Source organism: Aedes aegypti, chromosome 2, assembly GCF_002204515.2.
Source record: "Aedes aegypti strain LVP_AGWG chromosome 2, AaegL5.0 Primary Assembly, whole genome shotgun sequence".
NCBI classification, from domain to species: Eukaryota; Metazoa; Arthropoda; class Insecta; order Diptera; family Culicidae; genus Aedes; species Aedes aegypti.
In genome coordinates, this window is record NC_035108.1 from 124,499,184 (window position 1) to 124,527,154 (window position 27,971).

Below are 27,971 nucleotides of genomic sequence, written 5' to 3' on the forward strand. Positions count from 1 at the left end.
ATCTTTTGAGATTTGAAAAACGCTATTTTTTTTTAATTTTCTCGACGTGTCGGTCCGTTTGGGACCTCTTTCAAGGTTTCAATAATTACGATATTCTAGTGATAGAAGCCATGTTGAAGCTGTCTGGGTTCGATTCCCGGTCGTCCAGATCTTTTCGTTATGGAAATTTCCTTGACTTCCCTGGGCATAAAGTATCATCATCGTACCTGCCCACGATATACGAATGCGAAAATGGCAACATTGGCAAAGAAAGTTCTCAGTAAAATAATTGAGGAAGTGCTCATAAGAACATTAAGCTGAGAAGCCGGCTCTGTCCCAGTGAGACGTTAATGCCAAGAAGGAGAAGAACACAAAAAAACGCAAGTTTTTGCAGTTTTGAACCAGTGCGCATCGCCACCACTCTGGTTTTTTTTTTTCTATATGTTTACACGGCGACGAACACATTAGCTATATTTACATACACTTAGCATAATCCAAGACCCTTGACACTTTTCAACCATACGATCCGTACGAAGGGTGCGAGTTGTTTGAAGGGACCGACTTTCGAAGATCGTTGAGCAACGGTTTGCGAATTTCTCCTTTCGATGTGCTAAACAAAGACTCCTTCCGGCGATTACCTACGCGATCCAAAGACACTGACACACGATTTTCTATCAATTTGAAACTACGAAGAATTGCGATAATTTCCCAACGTAACTGTGACTCTGTTCAACCGGCATTTTACGGCACGCGGTTACCGGTTGTACTTATTTTGGCGGAATAAAGTCCAATAAGGCGCCATCGATACCCACAGCACGGGCTCCATCGGCGGCATATCAGGGCGTAAAGCGACAAAAGTGCAGCAAAACGTTTTTCCTCATTTACTGAAAAAAGAGCGTTGCAATCCCGAGTGCTGGGAAATGTTCAAATAGCAACTTCGTTAACAGAAATATTAAGGATTGTTAAAACACTAAAAATTTTCGATTTCTTCACCGAAACCTTAATTTACGAAATAGATCTGGGTTCGTAACTTGAATCAGTTCAAAAAAATGAGATAATTCATTCAAATCTAGGATCTACAAGCGTAATTATTTATATATTATTAGTATTTAATTATGATTTAGACTTTTCGCTCTTCATATAAATAAACAACGTATATATTGATTTGTATGGTTGTTCTTGGTTCTACAAGAAATTCTATGTAATATAGGTGTTGGAGATGATTTGAATCTTAACATTAAATAATAAAATTTGAAGAACACAATTTGTAAATCACTGCATACACTTACCTAGACTAGACTATAGTACCCTAAATATCATTGTATGCTACACATACACTACACGAAGAACAAATACTTAAAGTGCACACATATGGATTTACACAAAGGAGACAATTAACGATGAGCAATAAAATCAGTTTGAATTCGACTATTGCACAGTACACACGCTGTATTACATCTCTCGCGTCGGTGAAAGAAGATTCCCCACGATTCGCTTCTCGTCAGTGTTTTTTTTCTCTCCAGTTCAGTGCGTTCCAGTCATCTATCGTCCCTTCCACCCCCATTCGAACATTCTAACGCTGCCCAATTTTTGAAGAACGTCAAATGTGACAATTTAGTGCGCGGTGAATAGTCGCGCCAACAATAGGTCTTATGATATACAAGCGTAATCAGTGGTCAAGGACAAACAAATGTATTACTATTTTATGACGACAGTAAGTACATATTTATTGTAGGCCATAGCAAAATTGGTAAAATTTAAATACTTCCATCGATTCGGAAGATACATAATCGTTTCGCGAAAACGGAAAAGCGACAATAAGCAATAAACTGGTACCCAACCATAACAACCATAGAGCCGAGCTGCACCAGACCCATTGCAGTAAAGTGCAGTTGCACAGTCTCACAGGAAACTGGCTGCTTGGTGCGAATCAGCACTAGTTTGTGAAGTCTGCGTCGTGATTTGTGCTTTCTCCTTGCCGGTATAAACATTGCTGCAAAGATGCTCATGTTTGAGGTTCGATTACTATTTGAGAGCATTCTTTTAAATTGAATAAATAGTTTTTGCAGTGTTGTCAACAAATCATGAAACATAAGAACGTCTATTTTTTGCCAATGACAGAACGAGGAAATGAACGTTGTTGCTCTTTTTCTTTAATTTGGTGATTATTCTAAACAAAACTGCTTCTTCAGTTTCAGCAAATGCTCAATTCTTAACTACGCTTTAATCTGCCCATACTCGCATAACAGTCCCATTTGAATTTTTATCACTTTTGAGTTAGCTTTATGAATAGCCTTCATTTATAGTGTAGTTTTCAAAATCTTTCTCAAAATTGTATATTTGTATGGACAAAGTGCGAAAAAAAATACCAATTCATGTGCGTCCCATATTGAAAGTACTCGCATAACAGTCCCATCAGTTGAATTCGACGAAATTGAAGCAAACTCATTTCTATTATGATTTATTTAATTTTCTACAATGGTATTCTATTCGTAAGAAGAAGAATCGTACAATTTACAGTGGTTTTCATAATTTTTATTTGAGAAAAACTTGATATTTTACATGAAAGTTTTCCCAGAATGCCTTCTGTAGCGAATTGTTTTAGAACCTTATGCCTTCTTAGAGTATTGAATATAATCGCTTCCCTGAACTAATGCTTACGTTGTTCTACTATTGTCCTTCAGATTAATCTCATCCTCCATTGATAGGGGAAGTGGTGGTAAAATGAACAGGGGTGGTAAATTAAACACCGTGCCTTTTACCGAGAAAAAACAATTTTCGATGAATTTTTATCAGGCACGGACGATTAAGAGCATAAATCTGAGTGTTCGGGTTGATACGTAGCTCAATTGAAGTGAAAATATCAACGAATACTTAGATTTGATGAAAACCACGTTTGAAAATCAGAACTGACGTAACTTTTAGCTCGGTAGACTTGAGGTTTTTCAGTGAGGTGAATATCATTATGATATGATGTCAAATCTGATACCTTTAGAATTCTTTTTGAATGGGTTACAATAATTAATGGATGTATTTTCGGTGGGGTAATGAAAATTTTCAGAAATATTTGTTTTGCTCACGTTTTTTGCGTGGTGTTCATTTTACCACCAACCACTGTTCATTTTACCCACATAGTGCAGGTAAAATGAAAATTTGCATCGCTTTTTGATAGCGATGAAAATATGTGAAAATTTAGATATTTTAGTCTGAATCCATGTCGATGCTATAGATTACATCCCTATTTTTGATGTTGTGCGATAGAACTACACAAATTCCTCGTTTTTATATCAGAAACAAGATGATTTCATTAAGGTGTTCATTTTACCACCCCTTCCCCTAGAGGGAAAGTGAAGGCTTTTTGGGCCAGCGCAGATCTGCACACATCGCCACTGATATCATTGACAAGGTTTTCATGGTAAAACTGAGTGTTTGCGCCATGCAATTTCGAGAAATTAGAAAGTTTTAGACACACAGCAGGATTGTTCAAATCAATGAAACCGCCATCAGCTTGTAGGCCAAACCTTGCTTTAAGTTTTTTGGTCTGTTTCAAATCCTACACCGACATCCAAATGTTATGCTGCAGGTGGTTGCATTGAACTTTTAATTTTGGCCGGTGCAACAGTCAAATCTTAGCCAAGAAATTGTACATCACTATCACTGTCATCACTATTTTTTTGAGCATTGAGGGACATTACTACACTTTAAATATGCGAATACTAACAACTGCAAAAGTAATTGGGTTCGGAATCCATCGTAAAGATGAAAATAAATGTGTCAAGGAGCACGATAACAAAGTAAGCGAGTCTTAAGTAATGGGACTGATATGCTGGTATATTTGTGTTAGACGAGCGAAATACTTGAATATCGAGTCCCATTTGCTAGTATTTTGGATTTGGACATAAAAAACTACCGCTTCAACTTTATTTTAGTAGTTAAAGATTTGTGCATACTTCGATCATAATGTGTTGAGTAATTCTACCAGTATTGACTACTACCAACAGTGGCGAAACGAAAAATTTTACAATTATGTTTAGACGCGTTTTTCTCGACATGATGATTTTCCTAATGGGACTGTATTGCGAGTATGGGCAGTAATGGTGATTCATCACCAACAACTAGAGTTTCCAATTTATTTGGGATTTGACTGCCCGGAAAACGGGGAATAAAATTGTCATGTGCAGGGAATTCCCGGAAAAAAAACGTGAAAATTCAGGAAATTTGATGTATTTTTCAGAAATTCTTCGCTGTTTCGTATATTTTTGTATAATCCGTAAATGTGTTATTTCTTTTTTTTTACTAAGAAATTTATTCATTTTTCTCCTAAAACAAATCTCTTGGCTTCGTTTTTAACTAGAGGCTTCAGAAGGTTAAGGAAATTAAGCAAAAGTCTATACAATAAAATAAAGGGTATAGCTTATTCTTTAATTGTTTACAGTTTAAATCATATTGGTAAACATTCAAAATTACACCAAGCACTAGAACAAGATCCAACTATAACTGTTACATTGATCATAATCCATGAAGAGCTTTATAAGTCACCTTAATCTATGAAATAAATTTTTAGAAAGATTGAATTGCATGAAAGCTTTCTTGGAAAAACATATCGTCGAAAAGATATTTATTTTATTAACGAAAAAATGTTCGAAAAACTCAAAACTTAGCGTGGCATAATTTGTGTACCATCCCTAAGTATGAAGAATGAAAACCATTCAACGTACAGATGTCCAGAGGGCAGTTTACGTGGAAAGTTGCATTTTGAGCTTTAGAATGAAACATCAGACGAAAACGGTCTGCTGCAAAATTGTTTTTATTAGTTATCCCCTCTACTTTGTGTTAAAAAATTAGAGGGGGAGGGGGGTCCACATTTTTATGTACGTGGTATAACTAACTTTCTGATTTGTAGAAATTATACAATACAAAATTAATGACTATTCGGTTTCAAGCAATTTGCCAAAAAAAGTTTTTTTTAGTGCTACACATCTACCGATTAGAGATTTTTTCCTATAGTAACATAGAGTGGTCAATAGAAAACTGTTTTTCTGACGTTTTCAATTCTAATATCTCATCACAGAAGTCTATGAAACATTTTTAGGGACTTGAAAAATGCGTAATGATGAGTGTAGGGTTTCGCTATCTCTTTCCGTAGTAACATGAGTAATTTCAATCAGCTAGGTTGTCACAAATTTTCACACTTCCATTGCTCATTCAATTTTTAAAGAAAGATCAGGTAAGACGCCGTATACAGTTTTCAGCCATATTATTACTCACTAGTGGTCCCGGCATACTTCGTCTTGCCATCAAGTAGGCTGTTGAAAAAAAAACTATGCAAGTCCCGTGTAGAAAATGTCAGATAGTGTACTCCCGTTTCCCCACTATCCCGAAGACTTTCTTTTAAAAAAAAATTATTTTACTTCGCACAAACACGTCGGAGCCATGGACGAATTCAACAGTGAAAGAATCATGTAAGTCCAATCACCCGTTCTCAAGTTATTTCGTGACATACAAACATCATTCCATTTTTATTTATATAGATTTGTGTGCTGAATTGTCTGTAAATACGTATTCACGAATCACCCCATAAAGCTTCTAACTGTTTTTGTAGTGAACTTACATATTCTACTGCCTCCTCTACGTCCTACTTCAACTCAGAATCCCTCACAGTCAACTAGCTCCTGACTCTACATACGAATCTACGATCCGAATTCGACAGTTCGTCAAACGAATGTAGATTGTAGAATCTTAGTTGACTAAGTCATTAAGAAACTCAGAACAATTGAATAAAGGACGTATGTATGCAAACAGACATCATTTTGATAGGTCCCAAAACAGTACTGAAAAGTGCTACTTTTCGATACTGATATCAGTGCTGAACAATAGCATTTTTCAGAACTGTTTCTTTCGGTAGGAAAAGTAGGCAGTTATGTTGTCCATTCGCTTGATAAAAACTAGGCTGATTTGCAACGAAATTGTAAAAAATCTTCTGACGGCGTTCAAGAAACGAAATGATTTATTTATTTAACATCAAAACAGATAACACTGAATCATCAATTTATCGCCACAATACTCGGTTCGTGGCCGCATCTCTCCATCCTCGGTTCTGCCCCACGCTCGACAAATCGACGCGTGCTTGATCCACCCACCTGGCTCGCCAGGCATTGCAGAATCAATCTCATTTGAATTTGAAGCACGATCAAAGCAAGCGAAGAAAAAAATTCCCACTGGTTGCGGTAAAGGTCTTTCACCTTTTCAATGTTCGGCCGACAATGTTCATACCATCCACGAAGCAAACAAGTTGACTGGATCTCGTGAAAATCGTACCCCGGTTGTTAAGCCCGGCTCTCCTTCACCTTGTCATAGTTCACGGCGGGATCCAAACGAACTGGAGTGTTCGCCTGAAACCTTCACACAATTTTGCACACCATCGGCGCTCTTATCAGTTTCGTGAGCTTCTCGGGAAAGCTGTTCTCGTCCATGATTTTTCATAGCTCTACGCAGTCGATACTATCGTAAGCCGCCTTGAAATCGAAGAGAAGGTGATGCGTTGGACCTGGTATTCACGACATATTCAGAGGATTTGCCATACAGTAAAGATCTGGTCCGTTGTCGATCGGCCGTCAACGAAGCTGGCTTGATAACTTCCCACGAACTTCGTTTGAGTTCCGATACCATCCTTAACAGCAGCTTTATTGTTTTTGAGCTAGTGAATGGCATCCTTAAACTCCCTTAAAGTGGGGGCTGGTTGGTTTACATACTCCGCAGTACTGACGAAGGCATTTCCTCCGTTGTCCCGACCTTCATTACCTGTGCTCGCAGCACCATTCAGGTGATCGTCGTAGTGGCGCTTCCACCTTTCGATCACCTCACGCTCGTCCGTCAAGATGCTCCCATCCTTATCCCTGCATATCTCGGCTAGCGGCACGAAGCCGTTGCGGGATGCGTTGAGCTTCTGATAGAACTTACGTGTATCTTGAGACCGGCACAGCTGTTCCATCTCCTCGTACTCCGACTGCTCCAGGCGGCGTTTTTTCTCCCGAAAGGGTCGGGTCTGCTGTTGCCGTTTCAGTCCATAACATTCCTCGTCGAACCAATCGTTCCGTCCCACGTACCCGACGTTGCTCTCAGCTGCATTGTTGATGGCTGCTTTTACTGTTCTCCAGCAGTCCACAAGAGGGGTTTCATCCAGCTCACCCTCTTCCGGTAATGCAGCCTCGAGGTGCTGCGCGTATGTAATTGCGACATCCGGTTGTTTGAACCGCTTTAGGCCATACCGTCAAATGAAATTGTATATTATGTCAAAAATTACTGATATGTTGTTTTCGTAACTCCAATAAAATTCCTTGAAAAACAAATAATTTTTATCTGAAATACTTCAATAAATTACTATCTAAATAATATATCAATAATCTTTTGCATCCAAATTTGCGCTAAAATGTAGTTTTAGACAAAAACGGTGTTACACAATATTGTTTCTAAAAATGAAGTCTTTAATTCCCTCCCCTTGGTTATGCGACCTTGCCGCGATGGGAGGGCATAATCCATTAGCCCATATGATGGAAACCAAAGGCGTAACCTGTAGTGGTGTATCACATTTTGGCATTTTTGCTTAAAGCCGCGTCATAATTCATATGGCATAGACGCAATAATATCTCGGATGTGATCCAACGGACATTCTGCGTCATTGATAGAATTGATGCCCATTTCAAATAATTAATCTATTCGAAGTGACATTAATACTATTGGTGACGTTCAGTTTGCCTTTTGCTAACAAGAATGATCCGTAGCCACTCTTACTATTAGCTACTAGATACATCGTTATCATATACGACGTAAGGAATACTTAGGAACTCTTAGGAAAATGACTAGTAGATTCACTGAGTAGAAATAAGTGGCGACAATCTTATTTAATATGGTTTTTACATTGCCATAATAAGAAATACCTCTTTTGTAACAGCGGTATAAATAATCTAATTCCAGCTTCATTTTCGCAAAATTACAAGTAGAAAGTAGGCGTTGTGAAGCATTGCATTTGCCACCGAAAAGTGAATCTTGTAGGAGACTGTAATAGAAGCCTAAGGTAACTTTACTCTTCAATATTCACTATAAAAATGACTATGGAAAGTAAGACGCTGAGATCGATCATTAGGGTACACTTGTTATTTCAAAAAAATGGTTGAACAGACAAGGAAGCGACTTTTTTCTTTAAGGATATATGAACGTAATGACCATAAATATACTTTTAACAACAAAAAATGAAATTAACTAGAACTACTACTAAACAGCCTAATTTTGTTAAGACTTGACGACACTGACATTTAAGACTCTAATCTTACGTAAAAGACAATAGTAATCAGAATAGCACTTGAATGACAAATTATTCAAAACCATTTCGACTAGACAGTATTAGTAATGCACTACTATTTCAAACAAATTTCTAATGGAGCTGCTGATTTTCATAATGCTTCTTTTTCTCAGAAGCATGGGGAATATGGTACTTTCAAAAACTACACGTCACAATACTAATAAAAAACAGTGTTCATGTGGCGCCATTGCCTAGTCCGTCTGAGTATTGGTCCTGGTAGAGGGGAAACTTGGCAAAAGCCACTGGACCGGTGGGGTTCAGCCTTGACAAGTTAAGCTGTCAGCAGCTCCAACTGAATACCATACAAAAAAAAAAAAAAAAAAAAAAAAAAAAAAAAAAAAAAAAAAAAAAAAAAAAAAAAAAAAAAAAAAAAAAAAAAAAAAAAATGAAAGTCTTTAATTCAGTTTTAGATAGACGAGGGTGGTGCACAATACACATAAATAATATAATCAACTTTCCTATTTGCTAAAAATAATGACAAAGTTGCAGAATCTTCTTCTTATTATATTGGAATTACGTCCTCACTGGGACAGAGCCTATTTCTATGCTTAGTGTTCAATGAGCACTTCCACAGTTGTTTACTTTACTTTGTTTGCCGAAGTTGCCCATTTTCGCATTCGTAATATCGTGTGGCACATATCTATGCCTAAGGAATTCGAGAAATCAACATTACGAAAAGATCCTGGACCGGGGAAATCGACGCAGACACCTTCAGCCATTGCTTGCTTTGTAGCCCAAGCAGCACAGTTTGTTTTCGACTCAAGAATAAAATTATCTCTTGCAGCTTACAGACGCAGCAGCGTAGCTAGAGGGGTGCGGTGGGTACGGTCTGCACCGGGCCCCGAATCATGGTGAATATTTCGCATAGCGAGTAGAGAATTCAGTTTTGAACAAACAAAAATGTGTACAAAATAGGAACATCGGGTTTGGATTGGCCCCTGTAGCATCCAGTTATATTGATATATAAAGTTTTATAACCTCATTTTTAACAGAACGTCGTACACAGTCATTTTTTAACAGAACGTCGTTATTTTTGTATTCATAAATACATTATTCTGTAAACCATCAAATATCCGAGGGTTCTCTATAACTTAAGCCGGAGGAAACCAGGAAATGCTTTGGAAAACATTTCTATTTCGGGTCATATTCTAAACCAAGCCGGTCTCCGAGCCTTTTCAAAATTAATGTTTTGTACTCCAAAGATTACTAAGCGACTTTTCCATAGATCTACAAATTCATCATGAAAAAGCTTCAGGAAATCTCCTAGTCTAGAGTTTTTTTTTCAGGAATACAAACAAAGACTCTACCAGGATCCCTCCAGAAATTATTTTAAGTATTTGAATAATCGAAAGCTCTCATATTCATTTCTTCAGTATTACTTGTGTCATTTAAGAATCACTTCTTTAGACTTACCCTAAAAATTATCACAGGAATTGTTCCGTACATTTCTACCATCCACAAAATTTACTAGGAAATCTTCAAAAAATTTTACAAAATTTTAAGTTCATTCAAACTTTTCATAAAAGGCTACAGTAATTATTCCTGTAATCCTTCAGAATTCCACCCTAGTTTTTCGAGTTAATTTTTCAAACAATTACTTCATCAGTTTTTCGGGATACTTATCCAAGACTTTCTCAAGAGCCCAGAAGAAATCCGAAGATCTTTTGAAAATTTCTCTCTGTGTTTGAATTTGTTATCTATTTTTCCAAATTTGTTGCTTTTTTTTTGTTTAGTTTGAAAACAAACACCTGATTTTTTTTCAGAAATTGCTGCCAATTATTTCTGGGAAAATTTCCTGAGTATCTCCATGGAGACGGTCTTAAAGAAATGGAACTCATGGCATGTAAAGGTATTTTAGGATAAATTTTTCAGTTGCAATATTAAAGAAACTTTAAACGAAAATAAAAATAATACAAAAATATTGTTATTTAAAAAAAACCCGAAGGAAATCCAGAAATTATTTTTGAATTCTTCTATCCGAAAGAAAAATCTGGAGAGAAATCCTTGTGAAATTTATTAATGTTACTCTGGAAGAAATCTTTGAGTTGTTAACTGAAGGAAACTTTAAGCAAATACCTGAATTTTATTCTTAGGAAATCATTAAATGTATATGGTAATATTTGGTGTTACTTCAAGTCCATATTTTAAGATATTTAGCCGCTACCAGCCCCGTTGACTAGTCACATGTCAATTGTATGTTAGGTTGCGACGCGCACCCTTATTTTGAAGGGCCTCCAAATTTGACTACGCACCCTGCCCCGAAAACCCTAGCACCGCCACTGGACGTGGGTAAGATTTTTGGATGCGGAAATCAGAATTAAAACAGCAGGAAAAATTTGCTTTAAGGAAAACCTTTATGGCGAAGTGAATGTTAGGTGTCGGTAATGCTACTTATGGGAAATCTTTGAGCAGACATGAACCCCTTCCCCACATGGAGACTAAATGGTTAGTTAAGAGTCTTAGACGGCATCCACAAATTACGTAACGCTCTAGGGGGAGGGGGAAGTAGGCTCAAGCGTTACGATTCATACAAAAATTTGAAATTTTAGACACAAAAAGCGTTACGGATGAGGGGAGGGGGTCGAACATTTCAAATTTTAACGTTACGTTAATTAATGGACGCTGTCTCATACCAACAGCCATACGCTTATTCAGAAAACTTTACAAAAGAGTTTCTTACCAGAAAGTTCTTATTTGGTGATGACTTTTTGACGTTTGAGCGGTGCCGTGTTATTTACGTGACCATGGCAACGAATGAATTTCGGCACCGCCTAAACGTCAAATTAGTGAACTCGAGCATGGACCAATGCACGAGTTCACTAATTTGACGTTTGAGTGGTGCCAAATTAACTCGTTGCCATGGTCACGTAAATAACACGGCACCGCTCAAACGTCACATAATGAACTCGTGCATCGGTCCATTGGTCCATGGTGCTGAATTCACTAGTTTCCATGGTCACATAAATAACACGGCACCGCTCAAACGTCAAATAATGAACACGTGCATTCATCCATAGTGTTTTCGATGAACTTCTAGGGTATATGACCCAATAGTGGAGGAACTAAGCAAAACTCATCTTCATTTACTCTCTCAAGACCCAAGAAGCTCAATGAATGTACATATTTTTGTATTTTTCTTAACGGGCATTTTCTTAATGAGAAAAAATTTCATAGTGCTAACCAACGACATGTCAGTGAAGAATTATGCCTCCACTATTGGTACAGTGTTCCTTCAATCGCGGTATTTGTTTAACCTTTACGTTACCGGCCTCAGACAAGGCATTTTCAAATAGCTGCCATTTCGTCAATTCCCATTTCGATGTTTTTGAAACCTTCGTCAGTTTACTTTAAAAAGGTTTCAGTTATTTGTCATAAATGGAGAATGCTGAATTCGGAACCATGCCGGAGATATTCCGGATTGTACTGGGGTCACGAGGGTGCCAAATTTGGGAAATGTGATTATTTTTTTATTTATTGCAGTTACAACACTGAAGTTTTATGTGAAATATAAGATAATGGTCTATTGTCATCATTTCAACATAATTCGAATAAGTGAACCGTTCCGGAACATGGTAGCCGGTTCCGCCAGGGACAGTTTGGGGACATTTCCGTTTCATGTCCAAAACATACCGTGTGACGTCTCAATCTTCATGAATTCGGGAGAACATGTCAATAATAGAATAATACCGGGGTTTTTCTTCTTTATTGACAAGTTCTTTCGAATTCATGAAGATTGATACGTCGCACGGTATGTTTCCGACAAAAAAACGGAAATGTCCTCAAAGAGGCCCTCGTGGAACCTGTGTCAGGTGCTGTAGAGTAGCCGCATCTATGGATATATAATTTATTCTTCCTTTATTGACATGTTCTTCTGAATTCAAGAAGATTGAGACGTCGCACGGCATGTTTTGGACATAAAATGGAAATGTCCCCAAATAGGCCCGTGGAACCTGTGCCAGGATCTGGAGTGGCCACATATGTTGTACCGGAGTTTTTCTTGTATTATTGACATGTTCTCTCGAATTTACAAAGATTGATACGTCGCACGGTATGTTTCCGACAAAAAAACGGAAATTTCCTCAAAGAGGCCCTGGCGGAATCTGTGTCAGGTGCTCTGGAGTGGCCAAATCTATTGAAATTTAGTGTATTCTTCCTTTATTGGCATGTCCTCCCAAATTCATGAAGATTGAGACGTCGCACGGTGTGTTTTGGACATGAAACGGAAATGTCCCCATACTGGCCCTGGCGGAACCGGCAACCATGTTCCGGAACGGTCCACTTATTCAAATTATGTTGAAATGATGACAATCGACCATTATCTCACGTTTTACATAAAAACTTCAGTGTTGTAGCTGAAATAATTGAAAAAATTATCAAATTTCCCGAATTTGTCCACCCTCGTGACCCCAGTAAAACCCAGAATATCTCCGGCATGGTTCCGAATACAGAATTGTTCATTTATGACAAATAACTGAAACCTTTTTAAAGTAAAACTGACGAAGGTTTCAAAAAAATCGAATGGAAATTGACGAAATGGCAGCTATTTGAAAATCCCTTGTCGGAGGCCGGTAACGTAAAGGTTAATATGTTATTTACAGTTTAGGTATCCGTTGTTTTTTTATGGGATCCTCCATAATAGGACCACATTACCGCAACTATTGGTACAAGCAAGATAAGTTCAAGCGATATTGGTGTTATTTCCTCAATTAAGAAGGAATCTCAACGTTTCCAACTATTTCAGGTGTCAACAAGCCAACAGATCGATTAACAGTGTCGGATCTGTATCAAATTCGATGAAAATAGTATAAATGGCAGTACCGCAACTATAGGTACACCTACAACTATATAATAAAGCATATTTTAGAATGTAAAATTTCCCTTTCTACTAAATTTGGGTCTCTTGAATCCAAAACTGAAGTCAAAATTCTTACAACTTGTAAATATCATCATAATATTGCAAAATTAAACTTAGTAAATCTGCATAATACGCCTAAATGTAAACAATCACCCTTGAAATAAGCACGTTATTCAACAATAAACGGGCTTATGAGCATAAAACTATTCTTGTTATACTATACGATTTTCAAAAATGCGTTCAGCAGTTCACATTGAAGCTTACACTACATTTTTAACACTCAAAGTTTTCATGCAGGCTTAGCACCAGGCAGATTGTTTAGTACCAACATTTCCAACAGTATTGATTACACCTTCAAAAACTGTAATATTTCTATGCAAAACTGACCATAATAAAAATAAAATAGTTTAAAATCATCATTATACATCTATAAACTAGAAAACATTGAATGTATGTGATGCCAACGAAGTAATAAGAATCCTTGAAAGGAAATGCTATTTGGTACCGACTTGATCAAATTCACCCCAGTGATCAATATGCCCCGGATTACGGTAGCTTGATTCTGAGAAAAAATGTCATTGGTTTTCATTAAAATTTAGTGGTTTCCATCAAATTATACGTACATTTCGGAAATCCCGGGATTCCCGGGATGGTAGAACTAATATCCCGGGAAACGAGAAATCCCGAAATTTGTCAAATCCCGAGATTTTTTGTCCCGGGATGGACGCTCTAATAGCAATCATAACATTGTCAACAAAACTTGATATTGATAATACTCTCGGAATTTTAACTAATTCCATTGTTGAAGCAAGGGTCATTGCAATACCGAAATGTGAAGTAAAATTTGAATCCGTTATCATAGACGATGATCTTAAGCTCTTGATCCGACTTAAAAACGTAAGGAGAAGGCAATTTCAACGCATTCACGATCCTGCTATGAAAATTATATGACACTATCTGCAAAAAAAAAAAAAAAAACGGTTCATTCATTTAAGAAACAAGAATTTCAAAAATAAAATTTCTCAATTGGACCCTGGCTCTAAGCCAATTTTGAAAAAAAAACGTCAGAAGCCAATGCCAAAAACAAATTATTAGTTACTAAATGCGTAAAAGCTCAAAAACTTGCTATACAGTTTGAAAGCGCGCAATTTTAATTTAGGACTTACTAGTCCTATTGAAAATCAAGTTACTCAGGGCAAGCATTCTCAATACCAAGAGAACATTTTCGGAAATTCCTGGGAGACTAATATTGAAGAAGTGAGAACTATTATTCAAAAAATCTAAAATATGAAAGCCCCTGGCAATAATAGAATTTTTTACGTCCTCATCAAGAACCATTCCGAGTGTAGCTTATCCTTCTTGGTTGATATTTTCAGTTGGCATATTTATTTGTTGGTCGTATCGTAATACTTTGCTTGGGCGGGATATTTATAAAACATCTCACCCCCATTAGACTGCAATAAATGAAAGCTTAATTCTGTCAAATTACGGCTTCCCCGTGTTAACATGCACTGTAATCTTTTCAATAGACAAACATTACGTATGCATGGAACTCGATACCAGCCAAGTACAGTTAAACTTTCAATTTTAATCTCTTAAGCTCTTGTGGATAAGACGATCGTACCGCTCTTGTATGCTTCAACTGCATTTTCCGTCTACCGATGTTCCCCCTACCCGCCAATCACTATCCAATGCACATCAGATTCAAACATGCAGTTTGCGAGTGTAACTTTGTATTAACCGATTCCCTTTTAACCTTTCGGTCGCCCGGCGTGGTGGCGGAGGCAAGATTTCGGAGCCGATGCAATAGTGTGAGCTTCAGGCGGGAAACATCTGTGGGATCAGGCCGAGTAACAGGGAAACGGCAGGAGAATTTATGTTTGAAGGGAACAGAAATTATGTTGCCGCCGAGAAAAGGGCAATGCCCTCTCCGGGCGATCGCTAAAGAAATGCATTTTTCGTTGGTACTTAGCTTTCCCATAGGTTCGGTACGAATTGTTGAATGTAAATATCGCTAGATGGTACTTACAATCCCGGCTCATTCCAACGGCGAGACACTTCTTGAACCGACAGTACTGGCACCGGTTTCGGTTCAGTCGTATCACCAGACATTTGCCATCCCGCAGGCACCGGTACTCGATCTGCTTCTGGATGCTCCGCCGGAAGAATCCTTTGCAGCCTTCGCACGATGTAACGCCGTAATGGTAGCCGGAAGCCTTATCGCCACACACCTTGCAGGCCACGAACGTTTTCGAGGAGGTCGTCGAGCTGGCATCCGAACCGGCACACTGCTGCTCTGTAATGGAGGAAGAAAAGGACATTGATGAGTGAGCGGTCACCTTGACGAGTAGGGGAACATGGTCCAAGACGCACTGATGGGGTAAAATGGCTCACCTCATCAAATAGTTTCTAGAACGTTTCAATTTGAATTCTTTGCCAAACGATGTTGAAATATGTTTACCCAAGCTTTACCGCCACATCCCTTGGATTTTTTCTTTATTTTCCGGTGAAATTCAACATTTTTCGTTTTTTTCCCCTAAATATTGAGGTTTTCCGATGATTTCATTAAGGAATAAGCGTTTCCATACCACAGAGCAAACTCATGGAGAAACTTGGTTGCTAACTACTAGTTCTCCATACTAAATGGCATTCTACCCCATCCATTTGGTCATTTTGAACCACCCCCATTTTCAACCAACTTTCCTACACGATTTAAACCTGTAAAAAAAAACTCAAATTTGGGAAATGTTTTCATGATGGTAGCTAGCAAATATTGTAAAGTTACTGTTAGGACTTCGAATGGCGTTTAAATGTGGATCTCATTAGGAGAAAACGACACAAATCCTTAAAGTGGCCTTAAAGGACCCTAAGTTGGTGAGAAAATTGGTGTTAGGTATGATGGCAGCAAAATTGAGCTTCATTAGAGGGATCATTTATATTACGGTTGTTGGGGATGATAATCTTTAGAATATTGTTTAAATGCATCATCAAATAAGAAAATATGACCAAGAGAAATACATTTGCAGATGTTGAAATTTGTTGATTGTTAAGATTTATACCTAAATGTATAGAAATAACCCTTACAGTACTAGGTACCGACAAGGAAGTTTAAAAATTCTGTATCTTTGCCATCGTTCTTGATGAGTTATTCAGGAAAAATCACAAATGAGTTATATTTTTGATTGGAACACGCTATGTCTAAACCAGCAGATTATGAAGATCGAATGTACCTCGGTTTTTCCCCGCTAGAGATCAGTATTTGGTATATAATTTCATAATCGAAAGGTTTTAAAATATTCTATCGGTGAAATTTTTTTATACATTTTGTATGGGATTAAATGCGTAGGAATGCGCCTTATATGAATGGTGATTTTTATGCGCTTTATATGAAAAATTGCTAAAAAGTGGAGAAAATGAAAATTCAACTAACTCAAAATGTTACGCAATATGTACAAAACAGATAATTCTTCACAAAGCCAAATACAAATCTAGAGCTTTCTAGTAATTTCACAGATATTCATTTCATCCAATGACACTAAATGCGTTCAATAATATTTTGCTGAAGTTGTAAAAAGAACTAATAGAGAATTGTTGAAACGAGTAATTGACTGATGTGGAAAAATGTGTTGAAAGTTTAACAATTTTATGCAGGAATCGTAGTAGTGTAAAACTCAGTAACACATTGCCAAAATCAATTAACAAGTATCATTTTTGAACATCCGATCGACTTTTCTTGGCAGCGAGATTACAATTTTGAAGTTCTCCTTGAATCTCCTGGATAACTACAGGAATGGACAGAGCAAACTATTAGGTTAAACTATTAATTAGTTTTTTGTATACGAAATGGTCAGGCTTGTATGCCTGGTTCTCAGCTTCTAGTGCTTTTATTAACTTCAAGTTCAGAAAGCATTTATTTGCGTTTTAGAAACATAATTTTAAGTGATCGTTTCTTTGTAAAAAAAATGTGCGAGTTAATGCGGTTCTCGAAGATTTTCGAGGAAACGAGTCAAATGGTGACAGTTTCATATACTGAAATCGTGATGAAATGCCCGTTTGGGCCATTATTCCATTAAAATACTATTTTTCTGGATTGCAGCACAGTTGTAACTGGCTAACTAAATATATTTTACTGGTATAGAATAATGTAGGTTATATTACGGAGCACACTTTATTTCGTGAAAGAGCACAATTTGCCTTATATTGCCCTAAACATGTTTTTTTTTTATTTAAGAGCATTTCCAACTGCTTTCGAATTATACTTTTCTGATGTGCAGTCATCTGAGGAATACAGAAGACCACTTTGAACTTGTCTCTTTTAATGAAAAAGAAGAATAAAGAACAGTTGTATCCGAATACGGCTAACTAAATATTAGAATAGTCAAGGTTCCCTTTGTCAAACAGTCTAGGTAATTCTTTAATTAATGTTTGAATCCTATGAGCAGAATCTCAATAGAGAAACTTAAAAGTAGATAGAGTACCGTATACCTTTCAATTCTGTTCCTAAAAGCTTATCTTTGACAGATACGCGTATTTCGACTAGCACTTGCAGTCTTCTTCAGTGTCAGTTACTCGTATCCACTCGTATCCAGTATACGATATACGGTACTGTATCTACTTTTAAGTTTCTCCAGTCTAGGTTATATTATGGAACAAACTTCATGACTAAAAGAGCCCTTTTTTCCCTTAAATTTGTTTTTTTTACAAGGCTGCTTGGGCACATTACGAGTTAATCGTTAATAGGAACTAAAAATATTAGCTTCCTTTTCTCGAGTAGCTTAGCTAGCCGCGTAGTGTCTGTAGCGGGTGTTTCAATTAGCTAAGAATTAATACTACGAACTGACTGTTCCGATGGTAAGAGTCCACCTCACATGTGACTCCTAAGTCATGTGGCTTCAAGCTTACCGCGCCTAAGAATGAATGATAACCCGAGCAGGGGCAAAAAAACTGAACAAGATAATAATCAGCTAATTAGAAGCTAGAAGAAGACCTGACGATTATAATCAGCTGGTTTGTTGGAGATATGAGATAAAAGATCAAAAGTAATAGCAAAAATTAGTATGGAGAAGTATTGAACCATATCTTGTTAAGATATTATAATATCAAAACAATAACAAATCAGAATCAAAATATGATCTGACAGACGACCAAGAATAAAAAAAATAAATAGTCGACAGTCAGTATCGAACCTTTGACCTTTAGATCTATAACATAGAGACGCTGACAATTCGGCTTTATCTCACAACTGGAGAATGAAGAAAATAAGAGCATCATGTTCTTCGCTGTTTGAGACTACTTGTTGCTCTTTAGGTGGTTGCTCCGACGTCTTACTGTTCAGTCCAGCCATTTTATGTTTTGTTTCATGTCAAAGAACTAATTTTGATCTTATATTTATTAGAATCAGAATCTTTAAAGACTCATGCAAAATGGTACAGCTCAAGTGACGCTAGTTTGTGAGGTTCCTGAAGGAAGGGGAACTTCTAACTAGTAGACCCAGTTTTTGCTACTTTCAGTAAACATGAAATGGCGAACTTGCGTGCCATGCCTCGTACATGCGGGCTTGTTAGTAAAGCAACTGTTGCTACACTGAACTGTGAGCTTTCAAACGAGTTGTTGTACACTGCCTATCAAAAGGTCTTGTGCTGATTAAGGGGAATGATGCTAACACTCATCACATCATCTAGAGCAGCACAGATATATCTTTGAGAAGCTCTAGTCTGATCGAGTACTTAAGTAGTACAGATCTTGGATTAATTATTATAAGCAATCGTCCAATCTTCATGGTATCTACTAGAGAAGAAGTATTAGATAAAATGCTTTGCTCAAACAGAATGTCACAGTCATGAGTTGACGAATTGGCATGCAGGGGGGCTGCACAGTGCTTCGTCCCTTGGACAAAAGTCAAAAAATCAATTTTCATATTCGACCGAATCAAGTAGGCCATGATGTTAACATATGTTTTGAGCGTGTAGTACAGATATTAGAAAGTTCGTGCAGTTTTCAAAACAAACCAAAACACCACGTGTTGACAAGTTGTTTCATCGTTCTATATTATTCATTGTTTCCGTGTCAATCCAGTCCCTCTACAATTCGCTTTATTCCCATCCTTATTATATTTTCAAAATGAAAATTGTTATGGACCGTATTGAAACAAGTAAGTAGGAGTCATTCTATTCAATTTTCTGTGATATATTTTAACAATTGTTGAAAAAGATGCTTCTGAGCTACATGCTTTTTAATACAGAAGAAAATTAAAACATTTGTCTTCTTTTTGCTCATACAAAAAAGTACCTCAAAGTACCTTTCTGAAATCCATCTAAAAATTAAATTTGAAGTTTTTTAAAATTCTGGAAGTGATTCCAGCTGCATTTGTTTGACAATTGTATGTCATCTTATGATTTTTAGGATATGCTGCCACAACCATCAATAAAGATTGTTTCGAGCAGTAGTTGACACGAATGCACCACAGCGGTGTAAAGTGTCACTAATAAAAAAAAAAGTAGTTTTCTGTCGCTCCACCCAATCGAAAAAATCATGCTCTGAATTTCATGTAAAGTTATGGCACTGATTCTTTCTCCAAGATATTTGAGAACAAGCTAAAGACGTTTTGCAAATTTTATTCTTGCAAAATAAACCAAAAGTGGGCTAAATGTGGAAGATCATACAAAATTTTCGTGAAGCAAAAATCCGGCTGGTTAGCAAAACCAGTTCAGCTCCCGCGCAATCAGGAAACAAACGATGCAGATATTTCCAGCTCGGCTGCAAAGGCTGGCATGGGGTCTCACAAACCGTTCAATGAATGTTCAAGAAAAACTAAAAAGGGACGTGTTGCAGATCTTACCAACAAAGAGCTCGCATTCGCTGACAATTTATCAAATTCTTCAAGTGGGGATCAAGTACAGGTCATTACTGCAGTACAGGCATAAGCTTTGAACATTGATTTAGATGTGTCGGAACGAAAGCACAATTTGCACTTTGTACGAATTACATCCGAACTTGCTTCCTAGCCTTTATGCGCTAAAGCATGAGAAACAAAAAATAATTTCGAAACCGATTTCTGCATCAGAAACAGCTGCTACAGTCTATCTGCAACAGCTCATGAATTATACTGCATCCAGTATCATGAAGGATATCTCGTTGGAAGCTTCTACTGCTGTAAAACTGGTTTGCAAGTGGGGCTTCGATGGAAGTTCAGGACACAGCATGTACAAACAAACATTTTCGGAAGCAGGAAAATCAGATGAAAGTTTGCTGGCCGGAACCATTGCGACGTTCCGTTGAAAATGATAGAAATAAAAGAAAATAAAACCATCTGGTCAAACGACATTTCAATTTTCTTTTTAGCAATAATTCAGTTCTCGGATGATTAATAGCTCGTAAATGAATTGTGTTGCTAATAAAAAGAAACTTTATTTGACCTTTTTTATTGGATTTCATTTTATTCATTGGAATAATCCGTACTTCAATATTTTTATAAAAAGTTGGTTATTGAGACACTTTTATGGTTACGCATGTCACATACATCGTTCATGCGAACGACTCAAGTACTTTTTCATACATTTTTATTTTGAACATTTCTTCTAAGCGAGCACTGTTCTATGGTGTCAAATGTAAAATTTGACGTATAGGCCACGCATGCCATTACTGATGTAATATGTGCCATTTATGCCAATAATGAGTTTTTTTTGTGTATAACGAGATCCTCCTCAACATCGTAGGGCAAAACCGCATAAAACATCCCGTTATGACTTTTGTCCCCAAGTGCCATACGTTCGAAGCACTGTGGACTGGGGGCAAATCAGGACGATTTAGCATAATTTTAAAATAATATTCCAGTGTTCCAGCATAATTTTAAAATAATATTCCAGTTACCTTCCAGGGCAAGCTCACCTCTTGTTTCAAATGACGTAATCGATGGGATTTTGAAAAATTAGAAATACATGTTGGTTTGAGATTGTTGAAAATGTCTCTTATGAGGTTTTTCATTAAGATACTGGTCAAGAGTGCCACTCGTATGGGGCAAGAAGACCCCCTAAGTAAAATGCAACAAATCTTATTATATCATTAATTCTTCATCCAAGCTGTTCTGTCTAGAGTAAGTATAAATAAGAACTGCGGTATATAAGGTAACTTTATAGTAAAACCGTAATTTTACGAAAATAGTTTTGTTTTCATCCTACTTTCGATATCAAAATAATAGTAACACTTTAATAACACAGAACACCTAGATATAAGAAATAATGAATGTAATGTTTGAAATGATACTAATAAAGAAATTCAAAAAAAAAATTCATTTGGTTGTATATAAGGAAATTATGGTGTCCCTCTTGCCCCATAAGATATGATATGTTTATACATGCAAAACTAAATGTCAAAGGACCTTTAAAAAAAATTCTTCATAGTTGTATTGAAGAATCGTAAATCGTTAGTACCATGTGGAAAACTCATTATATTTAGGATAAAATTGAAGTCAAACCTTATTTTCCAGTCTTAAATTCTTATAATATATTACAATTTTCGCGTTGGCGAAATAAACGCATTTTTTCATCTTTCTTGATAAATATTTTTCAACGTTATATTTACACAAACCTGAATTTGAGCTAAATTTATACTTATCCTGGGTTGATCATTGATGAACGTTCATTTGGATTTTCTTGATGAAAATTGATTTTAACTGTGTGAAATTGGAGGTGGCACTCTTGCCCTATTATATTTATTTTAACTTTAATTTTGAAAATGGGTCCAAATTTGAAACATGACACTTTTGATCATGTTTGACGTTAACTTAGTCGACAAAACGCCACAGGGCTTAGACGTTCTTTTTTTACTAAGGTTGTTCCTATCTGACATTTCGGGAGGGACACGGAAAACAAAATACACCCAAAATTTGAGTTTATGACAAGAGGTGTGACAAAATTTAAACAATCAGAAAACAAAATTGTTTTGGCGGTTAACCAAAAAAAAAATATTAGAAGACATGTGTTTTTGGCCTAAACTTAAGCATTTGGTACTAAAATTGGGACAGGGCTTTAGAAGCCTATTCGGACAAAATTGTCCTTGATAAACGCATAACAGATGAAACTTTTTTCAGAAACCTGAATCTTCAGGACATTTATTCTTAACCCGGTAATGAGCTACAGGCTCTATTTACGCTCATGCGTTTTGCAGTGCTTTTTTAGGGTGGTATGGAGCTACATGATGAAATAAGCTCAAATATAGCGATAGCACAAATCTCCCAAATAGCTGGGAATGTGATTCCGGGGCCGGCTTTAGCAATCCTATAGCTGATTGCGGCTATCTAAAAATATTCTTCTTTTTGTCAAATAGTCTGGGTAATATTATCGAACAAACTTCCTAATTAAAAGAGCTCTTTTTTCCCTATAATTTGATTTTTCTAATATTGAATAACATTTACAGTTAATTTCGACTACTTAAAATACCGTTTTGATTGATATTACGGACAGATTCAAATTCCGGACCCTCTTCTTTGTATGGGAAACATTTCACACGAAATGTTTCAATTATTGCCATTCGAAAGCTCGAAATATCTATGCAAATTTATAATATCCAACTGCTTAAGACGTTTTTCTAGTGCTTTAACGGTTTCACCTGATGATTTGACTTTTCTATCAATGATTTCCATGAGCTGCCCGGAATTCGAATTAAAGTGTCCGGAATATGAGGCAAAAGCGAGGGAGCGTCCGGAATAAGAATCATCAAGAGGTCATCTTGTAGGTCGAAAATTAGTGATTTTACCCTACACGTCTAATTCATACTTTGCTAATGTTTGCATGAATGAAAAGTGATGGTTACGGTGTTTGTAAAACTTTAGATGAAATTCTGAAAATAGGCAATGAGACTGAGTTGCTCTGTTCTGCGGCAGGCATCAATAATGAAAATCTTAATGTTTTCAGAAGAATATGTTCGTTGGATTCAATATTGCAGTACACGAGATTAGATGAAAAATTTTCATGAAAAGCATTAACAGGTTTATGAAATGGTAGTTATTTTTCCTCTATATGTTGCTGATCAGGAATTGTTTGTTTTAATTGCTCCCGAAATTGTAAAAATGCTTAGGTAAAGCAATAATGCTTGGCAGAAAATCTCCTTCTCGGTAGAATAACTTTTCGCGGCCACTTAAAATGGAAAATTTGATTTTTTACATAATTGTTTCTTTTTGAGACAACACACCGTAAGCCTGCTAACCACTTCAATTTTCTATGAAAACTTTGATAACTATTGATTTAGACTTTGCATTCAAAAAGGCTATTTCAAACTCGGATTAGTCTTGTGTGTTGTCGGGTCACGCTGCTATCGCCGATCAATTTAACGTGTAATTGATTTTTTTTTCTAAAAATGCTTAAGGAAATATTTAGCTATTGCTTCGGGACTTCCTATAGATGTTCTTCAAATCATTTCTCCAAGAATTAAATGTTTCTCCTGGAATTTCTCCACTGATTTTAACTAGATTTATTCCCAGGATGCCTTCAGAGATTCATGTATAAACTTCTGAGATTTTCTTCACAAATGATTCCAGGGACTTTACCAGATTTCAGAGATTCCTTCAAGAGTTTTTAAGAACATTTGATCAGTACTGACTTAACGGATTCCTGCCATTAGGGTTCCTTGAGGCATTTCATCAGAAAACTCTGCTTCTAATATTCCTCCAGGAATTGCTCCAGAATATGTCCAAGAGCAGTTTTAAAGGAATTGTGTATTCTAGGAATTTGAAATACAAGGATTTCGGATTCCAATATTTTAAGAAAAAAAATATCTATAAATTCTACTGCACCTTTGATCAAGAATTTCATTAAGTTATTTTTTAAGGATATTAAAAGGATTCAACTTTGAATTCTTCAAACCATTCCGCCTATGAGAGCCTAATTTTTATGGAGTCTCAAGATCCATAGATTATTCCAGCGGTTGTTTTAAAAAACAATCCATCAAGAATGCTCTACAAGTTATTGGAAAAAATCGTACAACAATGTAAACCTGAAAAACAATCTTCTTGGAACATCTCCAGCAATTTGATTATGATTTTTTACAAAACTTTCTACAAATATTTATGCAAGAATAATTCTATGTTCTACTTAAGCTTCTTCAAGTATTCTATGTGGAACGAAATTCTTATTCAACATGAATTTCTTAAGAAAAAAAAAATCTTAAGAAAGGTCTATATGATTTTTTCAGAGAGTTCTCCAAGTAATTCTTGAAGTATTCGTCTTAAGATTTGTCTACGGTTTTTTATTACAAAAATATATTCAGGGATTTGTCCAAAAACTGATCAAGTTCCCCAGAGAATTCTAGTAGATTACCGCCGATGAATCTACCAGATATTCGTTCAGGAACATTTTGCCGTGGAAAATCCTTCAAGACTGCAAAATGATAGATTACATAGAATATGTTAACGTTTTTACAAATCAACAATATTATTCATTCATTCAGCATTTTGCCCTACAATGGACTCTTTCAGCTTCAGAGACCAGTTTAACCGTAGTCCATAGTATTTCCCTGATGATAGTACCTCAGAAAAAAAAACAACTGCCGCAATCAGTCGTAAATACACTTAAATACCAAAAAAAAAAAGCAAATGATGATGATGCATTCTGTTGACCAGAGTTTTGTACACCAATAAAACATACAGTAGTCGATTACAACTTTTCTTTATCCTAGAAGGAAAGTATTTTTACGGGAGAATGGGGCAAAACGGGCAATTCTACATGGGTCCGGTACTTGAAACCGTAATTATCATTTGATTTTACACCGTTTACATAGCCAATCTGCATGAAACCATATTTTATGGTAGTCAGCATTAGAACTGAAGTATTTCCAATTTGCTTCTCTTAAAATCGACCAGTTTTTAATGATCCTTAACATTAAAATCATAAAAAATCATTTCCAAGAATCTGAATACGATTTTTCAAAGCTGCCTACTTTAATAGTAACAACAACAACATGTGATAGTAGTTCTTCATCGCAGCATTTCATGGGCATCACTGTATTGTTGTGCACCCCAACATTTCCGGCGTGTGTAACAATGTCTAGTCGATCACCCTATGGGCTGAGATGTCTATTACACGCATGACTCCAATTATAGCAGATGAAATTCTCATGATTATCCACACACCGAACGGAAACTTTAGTGCACATATAGACAGGTGCCGACAACAAACGGGTTTATCCAAAGATGAATAATAATTGTGTGATTAATGCAGATGTTGGGAGGCAATTATTATCACCTCACATATGATGCAGCACTGATCTGGAGTCAACAAACTGGGTCGCTGCTGTGATGTACTTCCCACTTCTTACTAAAGCAGAACGTTCTATTGGAAACATATCTAAATCAGTGCAACTCATAAATTCAGTGATTTTTCCTCTAACTTACTACTAAGTATAAAAAGCAGTTAATCATAATCAAGCCACCCACTCAACCAAACCATGAAGACTACGCATCTTCTAGTCATCGTCGTGTGCTTAGCAGCGGTTCTGATCTCCTCCGGCTGGGCTCAAGATCCCGACAAAGGTATACTGGTCAAACGGCTAACCAATGTAAATGGACGCTCTCCAGCGATCGATCCAGAGGTTCCCTTTCTAACGATCTTGTTCACAGCTCCGGCCCCGAAACAGTGTGGCGAGAATGAGATCTATCTGGAGTGCGGCAGCGAGTGTCCTCCGACCTGCATTAACTGGAGGCTCCGGCGGAGGACGTATTGCTCGAGCACGTGCGTTCCGGGGTGCTTTTGCCAGGTGAGATTTGTGCGCGACAACATCGATGGGAGCTGTATTCGGCCGCGGGACTGCCGCAGGAGGCTGCGAACTCGTGGACCGGAAGAGTAGTTTGTGTTGTTTGATTTCTATAAATTTGGAGAGTTTATGGAAGTTGAACGGGAACGTGCTGTAGAAACTCAATAGATACAGCATTTTGGAGCCATACAAATGAATTCGGATTAACAGTGTGTTTACAAGTCTTTTAAATAAACGAACAAAAGTAATAAGGCTAATGGTGTTTCATCTTATTTATTGGCATAAGTGTAGATAACGTTATGGTTTGAGATCTGATAAATATACACATAGCAGTTTTTACTGAAACTTATTTGAAATGTGGATCCAAACCAAAAAGAGATTTTGTTTATCGAAATAATAGCCCTACTTGTTTTTCCTCTTCTAGAAATCCTTCTACGATTGATTTGGTCTTAATCGACTCTAGTCAGCTCAATAGCCAACTAGTTACTCACGCTGATTTTGATTCTGTTCATATCCCTCTTACATTTCAAATATCCATGAAGCGGTTTTCAATCCTATCAGGTTCTCTTTTAAATATTTAAAAGCCGACTGTTATATGAAACACACATCGATAGTGATCTTGAAGCAAACATTTCTTTGCAAATAAAACTTGGTATTGACAATGCTCTCTAAATTTCAACAAAATCCATTGTTAACGCAAGGGGCAATTTGAAATTTGAATCCATGATTATAGACGACAATCGCAAACTCTTGATCTATGTTAAAAACGTGAGGAGAAGGCAATTTCAACGCACTGACGATCCTGCTAAACGTTTTTCTCATTGAATAAACAACAATTTTGAAAATGAAATTTCTCAATTGGGCTATGACTCAAATCCCCTTTTGAAATTATCTAAAATTTTGAAAAATAACAAAATTCTGGAGTCGATTCTGGCATTGAAAGAGGAAAACAAATTGCCAGTATCAGCACAAAGCATAAGAGTGACCATGCAAAGATTTCAAACAGCAACTCAGTAATTTGCATCCAGAACTGGTACAACCCAAATAAACCGTTTCAACCATCTCTGAAATAACTCCGGAAGCAACTGACCTGTAACGGTTCGGCAAGTCAGGTCCAACCCCAGTCAGCTCCAGACCCCAATGGCCTCCACTCGTCTAATAAGCTTTCTTGCTTCTTTGCCAATTCACATATGATCTACCTTCTCACCAACAGACGACGACCTTTCAGCATTGACCACACGGATGGACTTCTCTTGAAAACTCCACACCCAGGATTTTGTTGGTCTCTTCCACTGGAGTTGTTGGCGTTGTCGCGTTCTACGTGTTGGTATAGTGTAGGTATGTTCTTCATGACATGGCTTTACGATTCCGCGCGGTAGTGCATTAAACTTGCAAATATTTTAATTTAAAATCCATTGATCAACATGATATCGCCTACCGGTACCGTATTTTTTTTCTGTTTCTGTTTTTGCAGCGTTCTTTCTCTGCGTCACCGCGGCCAGCCCCGAGCCATGCCACGCCACGGTGGACAGTGGTGCCACCTAAAGGCCAAAATACTAAAAACGGTTGACTTGTTTTTTCACTACCGTTCCTTTTCATAGATCAATAATGATCTCAAGAGTGTTGAAACACATATTTTTACATGTCGTTGTTAAATATTTATAGTAAAAGCGTTTATGACGGAGTACAATTTCTTGTTTTAAAAATATCTTAAAAATGTATGTGATTCCTGCATTCGTATTCGTATTCTGTATTTTAATGTCATAGTTAACTAAAATCAATCAAGTACATATTATCCTCAAAATAGTAGGGCATCCACCATTCCAAATTTATATTACAGTGTTATTTGATAATAATTTGATCTAATATTGATTTTTAGCAAAGCACTTTAATCAAAATTTGTTTTGAATTAAATTATCACAAAAAAAATCGCGGTGTCTTTTTCCTTTTACGATAATTTTGCACATTTTTTCCATAAGTTCTCAAAAATCTCTTCTACTATTGGATTCTGTGTCGATTTTCATCATTGGTTAC

At 36.7% G+C, this 27,971-nt stretch overlaps 2 protein-coding genes and 1 long non-coding RNA gene across 5 annotated transcripts in view; 2 read left to right on the plus strand and 1 right to left on the minus strand.

Moving 5' to 3' along the window:
* The window catches only part of LOC5575138 (ecdysone-induced protein 78C), a 132,324-nt gene that overhangs the window by 35,317 nt on the left and 69,036 nt on the right, over positions 1-27,971 (minus strand). For both annotated transcript variants that reach the window (XM_021842221.1, XM_021842220.1), the window contains one exon: positions 15,223-15,489. In XM_021842221.1, the coding sequence (XP_021697913.1) occupies positions 15,223-15,489 (267 nt within the window). The remainder of the gene's footprint in view (positions 1-15,222; positions 15,490-27,971) is intronic.
* LOC110675997 lies at positions 1,552-27,837 on the plus strand. Its single transcript, XR_002499983.1, has 3 exons — positions 1,552-1,693; positions 27,151-27,275; positions 27,412-27,837. It is a non-coding gene; the product is annotated as an uncharacterized LOC110675997 (long non-coding RNA).
* Positions 25,436-26,282, plus strand: LOC5575140 (chymotrypsin inhibitor). Of its 2 annotated transcripts, none has more exons than XM_021842222.1 (2): positions 25,436-25,716; positions 25,774-26,282. In XM_021842222.1, the coding sequence occupies exons 1-2, from the start codon at positions 25,632-25,634 to the stop codon at positions 26,028-26,030; spliced, it is 342 nt and encodes a 113-aa protein (XP_021697914.1). In that variant the 5' UTR covers positions 25,436-25,631; the 3' UTR covers positions 26,031-26,282. The 2 variants fall into 2 exon arrangements, with proteins under 2 accessions (XP_021697914.1, XP_001655517.2); XM_001655467.2 differs by having other exon boundaries at positions 25,439-25,716; positions 25,804-26,194.

What these genes read in the sequence shown, in the direction of transcription:
- LOC5575140 (XM_021842222.1), top strand. Translation starts at nt 25,632, where the DNA reads ATGAAGACTACGCATCTTCTAGTCATCGTCGTGTGCTTAGCAGCGGTT. An exon ending in GGCTCAAGATCCCGACAAAG is followed by an intron (nt 25,717 to 25,773) that starts GTATACTGGTCA and finishes CGATCGATCCAG; the next exon opens with AGGTTCCCTTTCTAACGATC.